General features: G+C 46.5%; 1 protein-coding gene across 11 annotated transcripts in view; it reads right to left on the reverse strand.

Annotated features, from left to right (window-relative positions):
- The window catches only part of PRKCA (protein kinase C alpha), a 139,078-nt gene that overhangs the window by 102,043 nt on the left and 20,666 nt on the right, over positions 1-16,369 (reverse strand). For 3 of the 11 annotated variants that reach the window (XM_040649501.2, XM_040649500.2, XM_040649502.2), the window contains exons 1-3: positions 13,853-14,091; positions 11,101-11,132; positions 287-517 (exon numbers count right to left, since the gene is read on the reverse strand). The exons of 2 other annotated variants lie outside the window; for them this stretch is intronic. In XM_040649501.2, coding sequence (XP_040505435.1) covers positions 287-517; positions 11,101-11,132; positions 13,853-14,025 — 436 coding nt within the window. In that variant the 5' untranslated portion in view covers positions 14,026-14,091. Of the gene's footprint in view, positions 1-286; positions 518-1,982; positions 7,813-11,100; positions 11,133-13,852; positions 14,092-16,369 lie in introns of those variants that run through there. 6 more of the 11 variants (XM_004946229.5, NM_001012804.2, XM_025141605.3 and 3 more) reach the window with 4 other exon arrangements.

Raw genomic sequence — 16,369 nt, forward strand, 5'->3', positions numbered from 1 at the left:
GCACAGGGCTGTCAGGATTGCTAGAATCACAGTCATGGAGGTTGGAGAAGACGTCTCAGATCCCCAGGCCCAACCCTGACCCACCCGACCGTGCCCGCTGACCACATCCCTCAGTGCCACATCTTTGTGGTCCTTGACCACCTCCAGGGATGGGAACTCCCCACCTCCCTGGGCAGCCGTGCCAATGCTTTTCTCCAACAGACAGAAAACATGAGAGCACTGCAGGACTCACTGGGGCAATAGTCAAGGAGTCGGAGGGCTCCAGGAGGCTCTGAGCAGCACTCACCATGCGCCCTTGGTCCTCTGCCCAGCACCGCTGCACTGAGCCGTGTGTCAGCCGGTAATGTTCTTCCCATCCTATTACACAAAAGACTCAGACATATTTCCAACAGATGCATTTTGTACTCCAGTAATTTCGTGATATTTCCTGATGGCTGGTTAACACAAAAGCTGACGCTGGTTGATCCAAGGACTGCATCTGTTCCCCTGCGTCTCACCAGCGGGGCATTTCTAGCTGCTGAAAGAGATACCACAGAAAACCAAATTCATCTCTGTTCCTAAGCCTCAGGGATAAATAATTTGCCCACACAAAAAGAACTAGAATTTAGGGACCTGTGTTTCTAAGATAGCCTGAAACAGGGAACAAACAAACAAACCAAAAAACCACACAACACACAAACTTCAAAAGACATTTTCATATCAATATATGGATAACATACAGGAAAAAAAAAAAGTACTTCTTGATCACCTTCTCAAGCCAAGATCACTCTCTTTAAGATGAGAGGTAATGGCCTAAAGTTGCAGCAGGAGAGGTTCAGGTTGGATATGAGAGGTGCAGTGGCACAGCTGCCCAGGGAGTGGGGGGGTCACCATCCCCAGAGCTGTGCCAGAACTGCAGCGATGTGGCACTGAGGGATGTGGGCTGGGGGTGGGGACCTCAGGGGTCTTCTCCAACCTGAATGATCCTGCGATTCTTTCCCATCACCTGTTCTACTTCCTCTGATTATTATGTGCACATGGCACGATAACCTGCATGGAAGAACTCGTACTCCCTGACACCGTGAAGTAACTACAGACCAAGGAATCCTTCGGGTGCAGCTTATAGTAATTCTCTCATATACGTGCATAACTAGCACAGTTAAAATATCGGTATTTATGTGACAAGGTTTTCAAACAACACTAAGGGACTACCTTGCTATAAAATTGAAATTTCACTACCAGCTCCAGCAAATAATTTCCACTTCAGAAAAATACATACAGAAAACCATAGGATAACCTGCACATACCAGCACACTCAGTGTCTCCCTAGGTTAGTAAACATGCTGAAACAAGGGCATCTTTATTAAACACTAACACAGATAATACAAAGCTTCAGTCCTTCAGAGGATCTCTGCACTGCAAATAAAAATAAGTATGAAAGCCTATACAGGTAACTGCAAATTCAGGTCAGATCCCCATAGGTGCTCCATATAGAGAGATGTAACAGATAGATGTTCTATTGACTCAGATTCTGATCCACTCACACAAAGCAGCTTAGAAGATCCAGGCTTTAAAATATTAAGGGGAACATTTATTAGCTCAACAGGAATGCGATCCTGCCCTCTTGCAGAGTCTGACTGCAGAATGAGGCGAATTGGAACTTCTGGAAATACATCAGTTATGCTACCCGCTGGCCAACCTAGTTTCCATTCTATGCACTTCACATTTGATGGCTCTAAAATTAAACCCCGCTGATTTTTATCACCAATTTCCCCTTCATTTTGCCACATTAGATGTCAAATGATCTGTATGCCTGACACTGCCCTTTTAATTATTACAACAAAAGCTTAAAGACACCACGCATACACACACGCACTCCAACGGCTCAACGGAACACGGGTGCTGAGAACTCAAAGGTCAATATTTGCATAAACTGCACAAAGGCCAAGGAAGAACAAGACTTATTAAAAATTAAATTCTATATTAAGTTCAACAATTAGTACCTCTTGCGATGCTCCGTGGATGGTGTTTAGGACCTCATTAAAATTGACTGAGCATGTTTATCAATGCTGTCTGCAGCAAGCTTGTTTATAAAGCCCGCCGAAGCCCCATCAGAGCTCCCCAGCACATTAATGATGTACGATGAAGTCTTTTATGCCCTTCATCAATCTTCGGTTACATGTTTACTTAAACAATCAATACTCCAAATCTATGCCGTGTCCATAAATTCATGGCCTCGCATCAATGGATTTGTTGACTACATGTCCTCCAGCACCAAGTCTCAGACGCTGCCGGCTGTATTAACCCACCCATGTTTTATGGTGCTGTTGTCAGGACTCAAAAAGCACTTAAGGTGACAGCAGCAGCAAAAAGCCTTTGGACTCCCATGTCCCAGAGTGCCCATTACAGAGACTGCGTTCCTTAACTCCCAGAGCGGTTGTTGCAGCAGACGGACATAGAAATGCACAACAGTACCTCCTCCAAGAGGAGGTTAAGGCACAAATGGGTAACAAAAGAACACAAAGAGCTCCTGCAGATACCAGGAAGGGATGCGGTGGTAACCAAGCTTTGTCTTCCCTCTTCCCATTACAGAAGTGTCCCTTATCAAGCGATTTACAATGCTCTTCCCATGATTTCTACTCTACCAATTAATAATAAAATCTGTACAAGGACAGGGCACAGCAGTGAAGCTCACACACACCCGCTTGGCTCTGTCTCCACCAGATGCAGCAGCAGCAATCAGAGCTCCCAGGGATGTTCTGCTCTGCAGACTCTCAGATGTACCCCTGAGCACAGCGTACCACAAAGGCAGCTCTGAAACGAACCCTAAAGAGCCTACACAGTGTTTGCCAGCATATAGGTGAGATTCAGGCAAGCAAGCAGCAACACAAAGAAGTAAGTTTGCATGACAGACCACTACTGCTCTGCCCACTGAAAAGCATTCCTGCACAGGATGCTTTCTGCTGCATTTGCATCCACTTGTATTAGTGGAGAAGTTCCATTTTATAAAAATATATCCAACAGATGTAGTGTGTAAAAGTCAAAGACAGGAAAGGAAGGCATAAAACTGACATACTTGGATTACTCTCAGATTTAATTCATTTAAAGTGTAGGTTAGCAAACAAGTTAGAGCAATCCAAAATCTGACTAATTTTAGGGCACAGCAGAACTTCAATCAACTAACCTGTCACAATGGAGAAACTTGGAATAAAATGATAGACACGCTTTCATACTGAATTCTGTTGCATTAGTCTGTTTCTGTATTTATTGTAACGTGATATTTTTGTAAAGCTTCCTCCCAGTCAAACAAATTTAGGGAATTGGCAGGTTGACATCTATGAATTTTATCAGGTTCTGGAATAGGAGAAAATCGGGATGGCCAGAACATGTCATCAATGAGCAAGATATCACCTTCAGACACACACATCCTCTGCTGATTGAAGGGGTATGCAGCACCTCAAGTATTGTTCTACAAACTATCCAAGGTAAACCTATAAAAATGGAGCTTCCCACCAAAAAGCAAGAGAGCAGATTTGGATAGAGTCCATCTGAAGGCCAACGAAACTTCCCTGTGATGCAGCAGAAGGGGAAATGCACGCCTCATACATACATTTCTAAAGTCCAACAGTTTTAATCATTATTAAATCATCTGAAAGTTCAGATCTGAATTTTCAGAGGCACAGGAGTGCTTACGTGAGCTTCCTCTGAAAACAAGGCCTGAGCACACAAGATGCTCGCAATCAGCTTTGGCTCTTGTTTCTGTGTTAGCATTACGATGGCAAATACAATTAAACGTGTCCAACCAAGCATGCAGAGCAGTACAGACCACTAAGGCAAAGGCATTTCTGCCATCAGGACAGCTCTTATTTAACAAATAAGAAGTGTTTGAGTCTTTCTTTGGAACAAACAGCCAAATCTTCTAACCTTACTCTTGCAAAATAAACTTGAGAGATAAAGAAAAACACTGACAGCAACAACCAACCCAGGAAAGCCTTTCACTTTGCTAGGATACAGACTGCAGAAGCACAAAGGTTGAGAAAACAACCGATGTCTCCAATTAATCACTTTTTATTTAAGACAAAAAAAACAAAACAAAACAAAACAAAACAAAAAACCCAAACCTTTAGAAAAGACTTATTAAATTGTATGCAAAATACATTAACTAGTTCAGGTAACAAGTACTAGGAACTAGGCATAAAGTGCAAAGTTTACCCATGGATTAACATTAATCAGGCCGACCTCTTGAGGACAACAATACTTCAAAGAAGATTCTGGCTGATGTGCTGGTGAGTAATGAACAGAACAGAAATGTGACATAGGCAGAAAGCTGAAAGAAGAGAAACAGTTCTTCCAGCTCCCCCCAGCATGTGAATAATGCTTTGTTTACTGAAGAACTAAAATAACACATTCCACGGAAGTTAAAAACGCTATTAACTTCAAATGAAAATGAGGAATGAAATATTTGTGCTTTGGAAAGAGTTACACTGGGAAGAAAAGTTCAACGCCCTCCTAAATGGGAATCTCTACCTTTGGTCCACACCTCGCTTTGTGCACTCTTCCCACATCTAATAATAAAATAAGGAAGGATGGAATTTGGTCCAGTTTGAGTTCCTGTTTAATCTTTGCTGTTAACAGGCACCAAATCTGACATTCACGTGCACTGTTTGTGGTTCTGAAACCCAGGCAGAAGGCAGCCCAAAAAATAAGGATACACAGAAATAATAATTCCAGTAAGGTTCTACACTTACAGACATATTCTAGACTTCTAACATAGCTTATTTCATGGAAAAAAAAAATACAGACAATAACATCATTTCAAAATTTACGTGTAGTCAGGAGAAGATACCTTCCAGGGCAAGTCACAGAATTACACAAGGGACCTCAAAAACCTTCATGTAAATTGATTTATAATTAAAAGATCAGAGTAAGTAACACTGAAACCCACAGAAAAATGCATATGCATGGGCTGGGTTGCCTGACTTGCAAGGTAACTTATGAGTCACGCTTATGGAAGGCACTATTCATAAGAAGCTGCAATGGAAAAACCAGCAGGCAATAAGCGACTCCCAGGCACTCTAGATCTCTCTGTACACCACCCCCAACAAGCAGGGCTGAAATCAGCTACAGTTTGAACCTTCAGCAGCTACAAGAATGAAAGCTGTTCAGCAGGTGGTTCCCGTTACCTGGGCTCACTCAACACCCCACCAATGACATGTGTGAAGGGATAGAGTGCACCCACAGCAAGTTTGCTGATGACACAGAGCTCTTGGTGGTGCTCAGTGACAGGACAAGGGACAATGGGCCCAAACATGAGGAAAATTTCTTCCCTTTGGGGTTCATGGAACACCAGCACAGGCTGCCCAGAGGGGCTTTGGAGTCTCCTTTTTGGGAGATATCCAAACCCATTGGGACACTTTCCTGTGTCACTGCTGTAGGGAGCTGCTCTGGGGAGCTCGGACTGGGGGATCTCCAAAGGTCCCTTCCAACTCCTACATTTCTGCCTTTACACACAATAGAGTCATTCACACAGATTTTATGCTTTCTACTGCAGACTTAAAAGCAGAACTTGAAGTTTTTATTAAACAACATTATTTTTACCCTTCACCCTGAAGAGAAACAATCCACAGAGAGAGAAAAAAAAAACATAAAAGAAAATAATTATCTGTGCATCTCAACAGGGAAATCTGTTTTCTTCATCCTTCTGCAACTTTCTTTCCAACATTTCATTAAATTCCACTCATGGCATAAGCCATTTCAATCCACAGAAATCTTGTATAAAATTAACACCATATGTGGCTGCATATCAGCAGCTGATGTGTAGTATTACAATGAAACACAAGGGAAAATAAAGAACATGCCAAACTTTATCTTCCCCAGGTCTCAGACTGGTTTATCTGTCAGCTCCGAACGAGCTATCACTCCCACATGTTTAATTAGAAGCTGAGGAACTTCACAGAATTGCATCCAGGGCACTGGAACAGTCAGTTTCTCTGAACTGGAACACACTGCTGGGATATCGAAGGGATTCAAGTAAACAACCCAAAGTTTAACATGGCAGAAGTGTGGGAAGGGTGAAGATGCTCCTGCCTTTGAAATATAATACGAGAGAACAACAGCAGCAACAACACCACAAAACTGTGGCTGCAAGACAAAATGTAATTAAGCTCCAATTTGGATGAGCACAATGTCATCAAAAAGATGTTGTAGAAAAACAGAAGTACAATGGCATATTTCTCCACTGTCATGGTCCATGTTGAGCAAATTGTATATTTAATAAATTTTGTCTTGCACACCTGTTTTTATTTGATGTACAGGGTTGGTTGGCTGTTTTTTTTTGTGAGGAGTATGACTGCAGTAATGGGGAATCCTTGTGAATACGAACATATGCATCTGCCCTCTTCTGTCAAAGGTGCCCAATGGTCCTTTTCCTACAGCAGCGATGCTCAGACAACAGATCCCTTCCCAAGGGCCGAACCATAACGTATCTATCTACATCAGTAATGTAGATACATGTAGATACAAAACCAGGAATGGTTTTGTAGATGAAAATAATGCTAAGAACACCCACACCATCCATGTTCAGGGGCTTCGTGCTGGGTTAGTCACAGCACAGTCACCAGCCCAGCACCCCTTAGCACCTGGAGCACACAGATCACAGCCCCTTTAGGCCGAGGGCAGAGGGCCAATGCTGAGCACAAAGCTGGCCGGGGGAATCACTTGCTCTGTGCACAGACACACTGCGCTCCCAGTTCTGCTGCTTTAAAAGCTTTGGGTGTTTGTTTGTTTTTCTTTCTTTTGTGGCTTTTATTTTGAGTTTGCTCTCTCTGAAGGTTCTATTTTGGAACGGACACCTGCAAGTTATATGCATGAAATATATTAAAAGCCAGCTGCTTTAAGTACATCCATATTAAGTTTCCCCTCTCAGAAGAATTCATGCTGACCTTTAAGTTACGTAGACAGACTTGGAGCGACTTCCACGGAATTCATTTCTCCTCTGTCTCAGGCTTATAGAAACATTACTGAACGTAAACTGTGGCACATGACTAATTAATATAAGGAGCACACAGCAAAACACACAGTTGTTAAAGCTATGGTCTGTAACACCCCATCTTATCCCCGAAATGACAGGGACATGGGAGAAGCAGTCCTGGCAGAGAAGGGAACTTGGTATCTTATCCACGCCGTGGCAATAGCATTTCCAAGTAAGGAAGACAGAAAACCTCTTAATGAGAAGTAGTATGGCCATGTAGTTTACTTTATTAACTTGTTGTTGTTACAAAGGAAACAGAATGTAGTGAAATGAACGAGAAACTGTTGGGGAAACAAAACCATCAGGATGGGAAATTAAGAAGTAAACCTTGATCTATCCTCAGTAAGTAATTAATTGTGCAGCTTCCCCTACAGAGCACACTACAGCAGCATTGAGAACTAACAAAAATGACATACAAACCAGGTCACGAGGCTTCAGATTTTGTTGGTTCAAGCACTCAGATCACAGCAAGAGAAGTGAGCTTCTGGACACCTCCCCCCGCAGGTCTTTAATATAACATTTTGAATGAAAACAGATTGTAAGAGGTGGTGGCACCCACGGGTTCTCTGGTCAAGAACCAGCAAAAAAAAAACCAAAACCACCAAGCAAGTTTAAATAAAAATGAATGAGCCACTGGTTTAACATTGCAGCATTACGATATGTGCAAGGACAGCGGAAAAGAAGAAAACCCAATGCTTCACATCCTTATGGAAGGAGTCCCTCTAGATTTCTAGCCAGCCCGGCAGCAGCCACACGAGGAAGTGCCCCTCACCGGGCATGGGCTGTCTGCAAAATCCAACAGTCTGAAAATCAATTGAGAAAATGAAGATGGGAGAAAAAAAATGGAAGGAGCAGTAGTTACACAGATTAAATATCATCTGCTGCTGCAACTAATCCCTCTAATTTTTATTTGCATAAATTAGAAAATACATACGAAACTCCCCCTTAGCTGATTAGGTTCTACTCAGAGTGTAACGACGAATATCAAAAGGAAGACGGAGCCAAAATTTAACTTCAAAGCCTCCCAAATTTCACGTTTGATCTCTTGAAAGAAGAGCATTCATCCTGCAGTAGGCTCAGAAACGTGTTTTTGTCAGCTCCCTTCCTCACATCGCAGTGCTCCAGGTGTGCACTACACGGAAGCCCTCAGCAGCACTGACAGCTCACAGCTCTGCTGACAGCTTCCGAAAGCCCAACAAAGCCATGACTCTCCAACACAGCCTCACCATCATGTTTTCCCCACCACAAAGGCGATCAACAGAGCAAAAACTCCTGTTTCAAAGGCAGAGTGTTTCAGAGCAGTTTATGTTTGTATAAGTAGACAGTAAACCGCAAACTTCAACAACCAGCAGTGACAGCAAAAGGCATCCTAAGAACGGGAGTCAGGGAAAAACAGCTAAGAGAAAGTTAGCCCAGCTCCTTCAAGCTCCTCTCCACGTCCATACTTCTCAGGGCCCAACTTTGGTACTTCTCCACTGATAATTCTCAACTCCAAGGCCTCTTTCCCACAGATTTCCCATCATAGCAAAATAAAACTGAATTCTGTGCCCCCTCCATCAGCACCATTTGATTTCAGTGCACAATTAGTGTGGACCTTTCCTCTTCCCTTCAGTATCAAAGTCGGGAGGAATCTGAAACAACTTTGGAAATAGCAAAACCCCCCACCCCCAAAGGTGCCTGATGTCAGCTTTCAGTCTAGCAGGAGCTCTAACAGCACTCTTTAAAACAGAGCCAGAAATCAGCTTCTTACAATGGAAACTCTGACAAACCAAGAACTATAACTATACCCGGAGCTGACACGGTAATAGTCTTTCCTTTCCCTCATGTCATATTGAAATTTCCATTATGTCTCCATTTGCCCTTCTTTTCTATAAAGGCAGAAGATTAAAAAACCAGGGTGTTGTTTCTTTAATTCTTCACGTTCCCAGCGGTTTCTATCACTGCATTTGTCCTTCCAGCTGCAGCTGGTGACTTTTTAAATGAAGCTTCAGAAAGTAGAACACAAGTTGGATTCGGCTGTTTAACCTTATAACTGAGGTTTTGTTTTTCAACACTATCATCCTGAGAGTGAGTGCTCTTTGATTTTGACTACAATTAAACACAGTGAATAAAAATGTCAGCCAGCAAAATAAAACCCACACCAAACCACTACTTCCAGTAGTTGGACTCAATGATCCTTCTGGGTCCCTCCCAACTCGGGATATTCCATGATGCTACTTCCAAAACTTATAAGTTAAAATACTTACTGAATTTATCAGTGCACGACCAATAACTTCCTACAAACTATCACACAGCTTGGAATTGAAAACAGCAGTATTTCATTCATATTTTGACCATGTACAAACACAGGCCAGAAACACTGGAGTACAACAGCCTCTATCAAATAGAAACTGCAGAGCCTTACTTGGATAAAGAACATAAGTTAGGTTTGAATATAGTTAGGTTCCTGAAGAGCACCAATTCTGAAGCAATGATAATTAAAAAAAAAATAATCAGCCTGCTCTACTCCTTTTGTTCCTGCATGTGTTCATGGACGGCATTTGGAGGGAAGACGACACAGGATTAGTTCTCATCAGACAAAACTCTCCCCAGATAGCAGCAGTTGCAATAGTAGGAGGAATTGCAGGCACAGAAGACCACGTCCTGGAAGTGCAATGCCACACTAAATCTGATGGGAGGAGGGCAGAATGTCAGCCTTGTGCGAGTTATGAACCCTCAGATCATTTAAATACAGTTCTGATTATTTCCTGCACACCAATGGAAATCTCTAATGCACATCTAAATAATTCCTTAACCAGAAATGGGATTCAGCTGCAAACACCACCCTCCTATGGCAGAGGATGCACTGCTCTACGCAGCACTGCAGCAGTGGGGTGAGCAGCAAAGAGATGGAGGATATTCACAGAATTTGGCATTAACATTCTGGAGCCTAGACCTTGTGCACAAGGTCCATGCTAAAACCATGGCTGCATTCTTACCATGCCTGAGCAAAGCATGCAGTATTTTCCGTGTATGCATCAGTAATGTCTCTCTGCAAGTCTCTACTTGAAGACAGAAAAAATATCTTGCGACATCTTCAAAAGGCATTCTGTGTTTGTGTTTGGATTCTCTGAGGTTTCATTTCAAGAAGTATCAACTAACATCAACTTTCATAAAAATACCACAGAATCCATCATTTCACCAACGAATCAGTAAATGCAGCATTCAGTGAAGTCAAATACGCTCTAAGGCATTAGCAAATAACCATTAAGAGTGCAATGAAAGAAACAGGCAGCTAATGAGAACACAAGGTACACCTGCAGGTGAAACGTAGGGAAGGAGGTAGGGAGAGGAGAGGCACAACAAACACATGGCACAGAAAGGACAAATAGTTGGGTGTGGCTGCTTTATGATTAAATGTTCACTAATGATAAGGCTTTGGCAATAGCACAGAACACATGGAACACAGTGCTTCATGCTCTGGGTTTCCTGCATGTTGTTATCTCCCACTGCAATAGCTTTCAGTTTCTCAAGGTTAGCAGAATTATTAAATTGGTGATTTATTGACTTTAGGTGGCATTATATGTGTCTTTTTTGGGGGGTGGGGCGGGGGTTTATTGACTGTTACCACTATTGCCACCTATCCTAAAACGTAATAAAACCAGAGGTCCTCCAAATCATACAACGTATGACAATTAAAAGCAGGGACTTTGGGTTATGAAAGGAAGCCATATGACTAAAAAGTGAATCCATTTTCCAAAACGCCCACACAGAGAAGAGCTTCTGATGTGAAAAATGGTCTCTGCAAAAGCTAAATTGCACAGATTATTCTCAGGGAAAGTTCGAAGCTGCGCTCTACGCAGCTCAGATGGCATTTCTCTTTCTTAAATCTCACAGCGAACTCTTTACGTCATTACAATGACTTCGATTGTTCAATGCATATGATATAAATACCAATTGTTAATTAAGCAAATAATTGTCTTCCTTTGCAATGGACAGAGGCAGAGCTGCTTGGGTTTTCCACGCTGACCGCTCCCCGCTGCAGGCACGCCTTGCACACCTTCACACACACATGCAGCGACGCACACCAGCCAGAAAGCATCCAGGCTTACCTTGGCACTGAAATCCTTGTTTCCCAAATCCCCTGCATAAAAAAAAGAAAATAAAGAACACCTGTCTCAGTATGCTTTATTATCGCTTCGCTGATCTGTAACCACATAAAATTAGTTTCTCGTTCAATTTCTTTAGAGGTTACCAGGACAGCAACAGACTTAAAAATACACAGCGCAGCACAGCCCACCCATCTCCAGGCAGAGTACAAGCGCTGCCACTGCCTATTTAACTTCAGCTTCTGACAACTATTTTTTATTAGTATTATTATTTCACAAGCTATTTTTGATATTTGATTATCATCATCAGTGATCACCGCATAATATCTCAACTCTTTTAAGAGCACGCCTGCACCGAACCGCAATGTAAGACAGCCCAAGCTGCAGAACCCAGAACACAAACACGACTCCATTCCTCAGCCCCATCCCGGTGGTGCCCGCAGTGTAGGAAGGAGGCAGATAAAGGGCTCCATACAGATGAGAAGGCACCACAGATGGGTGCACTCTGATGCTCTCCCAGCTCCCCGCTTCATTTCCATAACAAAATACAAACGTGCCCCAATGAGTGCAGCCACGCGCTGCAGTGCCATCCCAAACCTCTGTTACACCTACAGCAAACCCCCACACTGTTGCTTTTGCTTATTTGTTTACCTTTAAACATTCAACATCGCCTTTCCACAAAAATAAACATCCTGAGGATCTGACCTATAAACATCTCTCTGCATCACCCCTCTTTGTGGGATGTTTCTCAACTGGAGAGCTGCACAGCCACGAGCCAACAGCCCGGGCAGCAGGCGGGCAGCTCAAGTGAAGGCAGAGTTTCACTGGGAACACTGCAGAAGTGATCTGAAAAGATTACTGTCATTGCCCTCCTCCCCCCCCTCTTCCCCCCCCCTCTTTTTTTTTAAACTTAGAGGAGGGACAAAACCTCCAGTCTGCATTCACACCAGGTGGGGATGGACTTCGTACAACTTGCAGTATCTTCTCTGTATTTCTACTGACAAGCACTCTCCCCACTATCAACAACATAGGAAGGCCCAAGCTAAGAAGCCCAGAAGAGATATAAAATTATTTGCTAACTTGGCAGGGTGTGACCCTACTGTCGTGTCATTCTGTCACTACTACTACTACAAGTGTGCAAACGCAACTGTGGGGGAGCTGAGAGCAGAGCTAAGAACACAAAATGGGCTTTTTGGCTTTACTGTCTCATCTTTCTGTACAGCCACATGGCAAAGGCCGCTGCTCCGCTGCCTACCCCAGGACACAGCCACTCTTTATGGGCTGAGCTGAGTGTGTTCAGCAGCACAGGATGGCAGCACCACCCCACGCTCCGCTCAGTGCATTTTAGGAAGGGGTCTTCAAAATCTATCAGCGCTCAGAAGCAAAGCAGAGAGGTGAATGTTGTTTAAGAAGGTAAGGAACGCTGTGCTATTTCAGGAGGTGTTACCCAGACGAGTCTAATCTAAGTAGAAAATCTATTTGCTCGGTTCACTGAAGGTTCCTTTTGCCATTCTTTATACCTTGAAGCAGATGTTAATAGCCACATGTCATTCTGGAAAGAGATGAAGCATTTTTCACGGTGCGTGGCACTTATTCAAGACCTGTCTGTCTTTGTGCAAGGAAATGAAACAAGTTCTAGAGCTGTCACATGCCCATGTGCTGAATGCACTGATCTCAGCAACAAGAAAAGACCGGAGCGGCTCCCCGTGCCACCTGTCAGCTGCAGGATATCCTTTCCCTTCAAACCCATCCTGTCACCGGCTGACTCTCTCAGCACAGCACTGAGCTTTGGTTTTACTGTGGCACTCAGCATCGCGGCGCTGCGCTTCCACACCTGCCCGTTCAATTCAGCCTGCTCTGAATTCAGTCTGAAGCGGTTTGTGAAGGTCTCTCACTTTCCCAACAACTAGATTTGCTTTTTTTTTACTTTCCAAATAGGATAATAATAAATCGGCCTGCTTCCTCTGCTCTCTCCTCATCTCTATCCCCCCTCCCTTACTCTGCAAATGTATGTTAAGCATTTCTAGTACGTAGGTTTACCTCCAGCATGCAAAGGGAGGGATGCTTTGCCAGGCAGGCTGTGCTCAGCGCCCAGGTGAGAAGATCTGGGCACACACTCAGCAATGAACCGCAGCCCTGTTCTCAAAAGGGCAGCCGCCCTCACGCCCCAGCGCATCCAGCTGCCGCTGGGCGGGCGGGGAAACTTCAGCTCCAGCCCCTACCTATTCCTGCTCCCAGTCTCAGCTCCAGCCGCCCGCAGGGCGCTCGGGGCCGCTCAGTGCTCGGCTGAGCTGCGCTGCTGCCCAGAAGAGGGCACGGCAGGAGGGTTCGGTGCGTGTTTTCCCCAAGAGGCTGAGTAATGAGGAGGAAGTTTTCCTGCCCTCTCTCTAGCAGGAGCCATTCCCTTGGAGAACTCTCCTCGCAGCAGGGGTGTCACCGCGCTTTCCCAGCCAGAGGAAATAAATCGAGCGCAAAGTTCCAGGCGGGGCCGCACAAGTTGTGTGCTACGGAGCTCAGCGCCCGCGAGCCGGGCCGCAAAGCGCGGCCGGGGGAGGAGACGGGGCCGTGCGGCACCGCGAAGCGGGACGGGGCGGGGAGCGCCGCTCTCCCGGGGGCCGCGGCTCACCTGCCCGGAGCGGCGGCACCGGGAGGCGGCGCTGGGGGAGCGGGGACGGAGGTGGGCGCCGGGGGTAGACAGGGCCGGGGGAGGAGGCGACCGCGGCGAGGAAAGGGGCGGCTCGGTGCCGTCTCTCACCAGATGAAGTCGGTGCAGTGGCTGCAGAAGGTGGGCTGCTTGAAGAAGCGCGCGATGAATTTGTGCTCCTTCACCTCGTGCACGTTCTTCTGCCTCAGGGCCCCTTTGCGAGCAAAGCGCCGCGCCGCGTCCGGGGCCGCGCCGGGCTCGGAGCCCGGGAACACGTCGGCCATGGCTCCCCGCTCTGCCCGCCGGGAGCCGCCCCGACGTCCGCCCCGTCCGGCGGCCGCCGAACCTCTGGCAACGCTGCGGCGGCGGCGGGCGCTGCCTCCCGCTCCCGAGCCTGACGTCGGAGCGGGAGGAGGAGAATCCCGGCCCCGCGTCGCCGCTCCGCCCGCGGGGCAGAGCGAGCCCCCGGCCGCGGCGGGGCGGAGCGGGCCCGGAGCCGCCCCCAGCTCCCCCCGGCCCGCGGGGGCGGCACCTGCTGTTGCCGCCGGGGCCGCGCTCCCCGCTGACACACGCGCGGCCGCGGTCCGCCACCCGACCCCTTCCGCCTCCCGCCCCTCCGCCGCCGACAGAGGTGCCGCGCGGTGCTCCCCGCCCCGCAGCGCACACGCAGCCGCACCGCCCGCTGCCCTCCGGCTGCGCGGTACGTGCGGGGGAAAAGCGGCCCCGCGGCAGCGCCCGCTGCGTCGGCATTGCCATCCGGCACCCATCGCTGCGATGGGACGGGCAGGAAGCGGGCAGCCAACTCCTTTCCACCAGTTGGTGTGCGCACACGTGCACAGACACTTCTATCCCGTTTTCGTGCCTTCGTAACGCTCTGTAAACAATAACTCTGCTCCTGTTCACATCACACAGTCCCAGGACATGGAAACTTTGTATGCACACGGCACAGACATCATTTCCTACAGCGATCCATACAGTAACACCGGGCATTCAGGAAAACACCGCATAAAGCCCAGCCGTGTGTGTTTGAAAATACTCTGCGTGTCCCAAAGGAAACAAGTCGTAATCGTTATCAAAAAATAAAAATGATATTGCCGCATATTTTCACATATGGAGAATGGGTGCGCGTTGTCACGAGGCAGCAGTGTGCCCTGGTGGCCAGGAAGGCCAACAGTTTGGTGGGGTGCATTGCGGGGCAGGGCAGGGAGGTGCCCCAGGAGGCACAGCTGGAGCACTGCGCCCGGCTCTGGGCTCTGCAGTCCGAGGCAGAACTACTGGAGAGAGCTCAGAGGTGAGTGCAGAGACTGCGGGGGTCCTGGAGCACCTCCTGATGGGGAAAGGCTGCGAGCCCGGGGGCTATTTGCCTGGGGAAGGGAAGGCTGAGGGGGGTCTGAGCAATGTCCATCAGTAACCGAATGGCGGCGGCCAAAGGGTTGGAGCCGGGCTCTTTCTGGTGGTGCCCAACAACAGGACAAAGGGCAATGGGCACAAACTGGAACATGAGAAGTCACACTGGGGAATCTCCAGAGGTCCCTTCCAACCCCCGTGTTCTGTGATTCCGTGACTAAAAGTTCCTCTGCCCCACACCATTCCACACCTGTCTGTGTAAGCATGTACACTATGCAGTATTTCACAAGAATGAAAGAAGGCCAATTAATTCCAATTAAGTCTCATTTGCTGATGGGAGAAGTTGAGCAGAGACATTTACCAATGCAATCATCACACGTTATCTCTCTTACTCTTGCTGTGCCAGCTTGGGTTTCTGGGTGCAGCCCGGCTGTGCTGGCACACCACAACCTCGCACCAAAGAAGTGGGGACAGGGCCAGACTTCCTTTATCCTGCACTTAAAGAATCAGCCCATGTGCCAATCAGCCCAACTACTGCCATGTGCCCTTACTTCACGGGCTCTTATTTTGCAAGCAGCCACTTTCAAATTTGATCTGAAATTCAATAAAATAGAAAGATCTTGTGTTTGGTTTCTACCTATTGTGCACAGATGTTTCAAAGCCCTTATTTCTGTTCAGAGGGAATAGATTTTTCTTGTCTTAATTAACTTATGCCAAAGCACGCGGAGCACTGAGAAACATTTTGTACTCTCATTAAGTATTCTATCAAGAAATATGGAATGCATTCTTCTTTGTTTTTCCTTTAGTGCTGTCTTACAAACAGGGCTACTGAAACTGGAGAACTCGACTGATCGGACACACCTCCATTGCATTGGACTTGGGGGGCTTTATAAATTATGTAGTTCCTTAAAATCCCGCAAACCTGCTGAATCATTTTGCATTCCAGTGTCTTCCCTGAGTGTGGCTCTGGTTGAGATTCATTCACTGAAACTCTGGCACGTGTCCCAGGCTCCTATTTCCAGCACCTGCTGATTGCCTCGTTAGGCCCCAGGGAAGAGCCACAGTTGTGACACTGAGATCACACTGGGGTCACTCCTCTGCCTCACTGCATGTCAAACCCTACCAATTTTTTGTATATTATGAATACAGCTATTAGGCAAGGGAAAAAATCCATTCGGAGCACATAGCAACCCTCAGATTAGGTAAAGCATTATGGCATTATAACCTCTTACTGTCAGCTCCCCTGACCACGGTATTTTGGATGCATCTCACTTACACAAG

This window comes from Gallus gallus, chromosome 18, assembly GCF_016699485.2.
Source record: "Gallus gallus isolate bGalGal1 chromosome 18, bGalGal1.mat.broiler.GRCg7b, whole genome shotgun sequence".
NCBI lineage: Eukaryota > Metazoa > Chordata > Aves > Galliformes > Phasianidae > Gallus > Gallus gallus.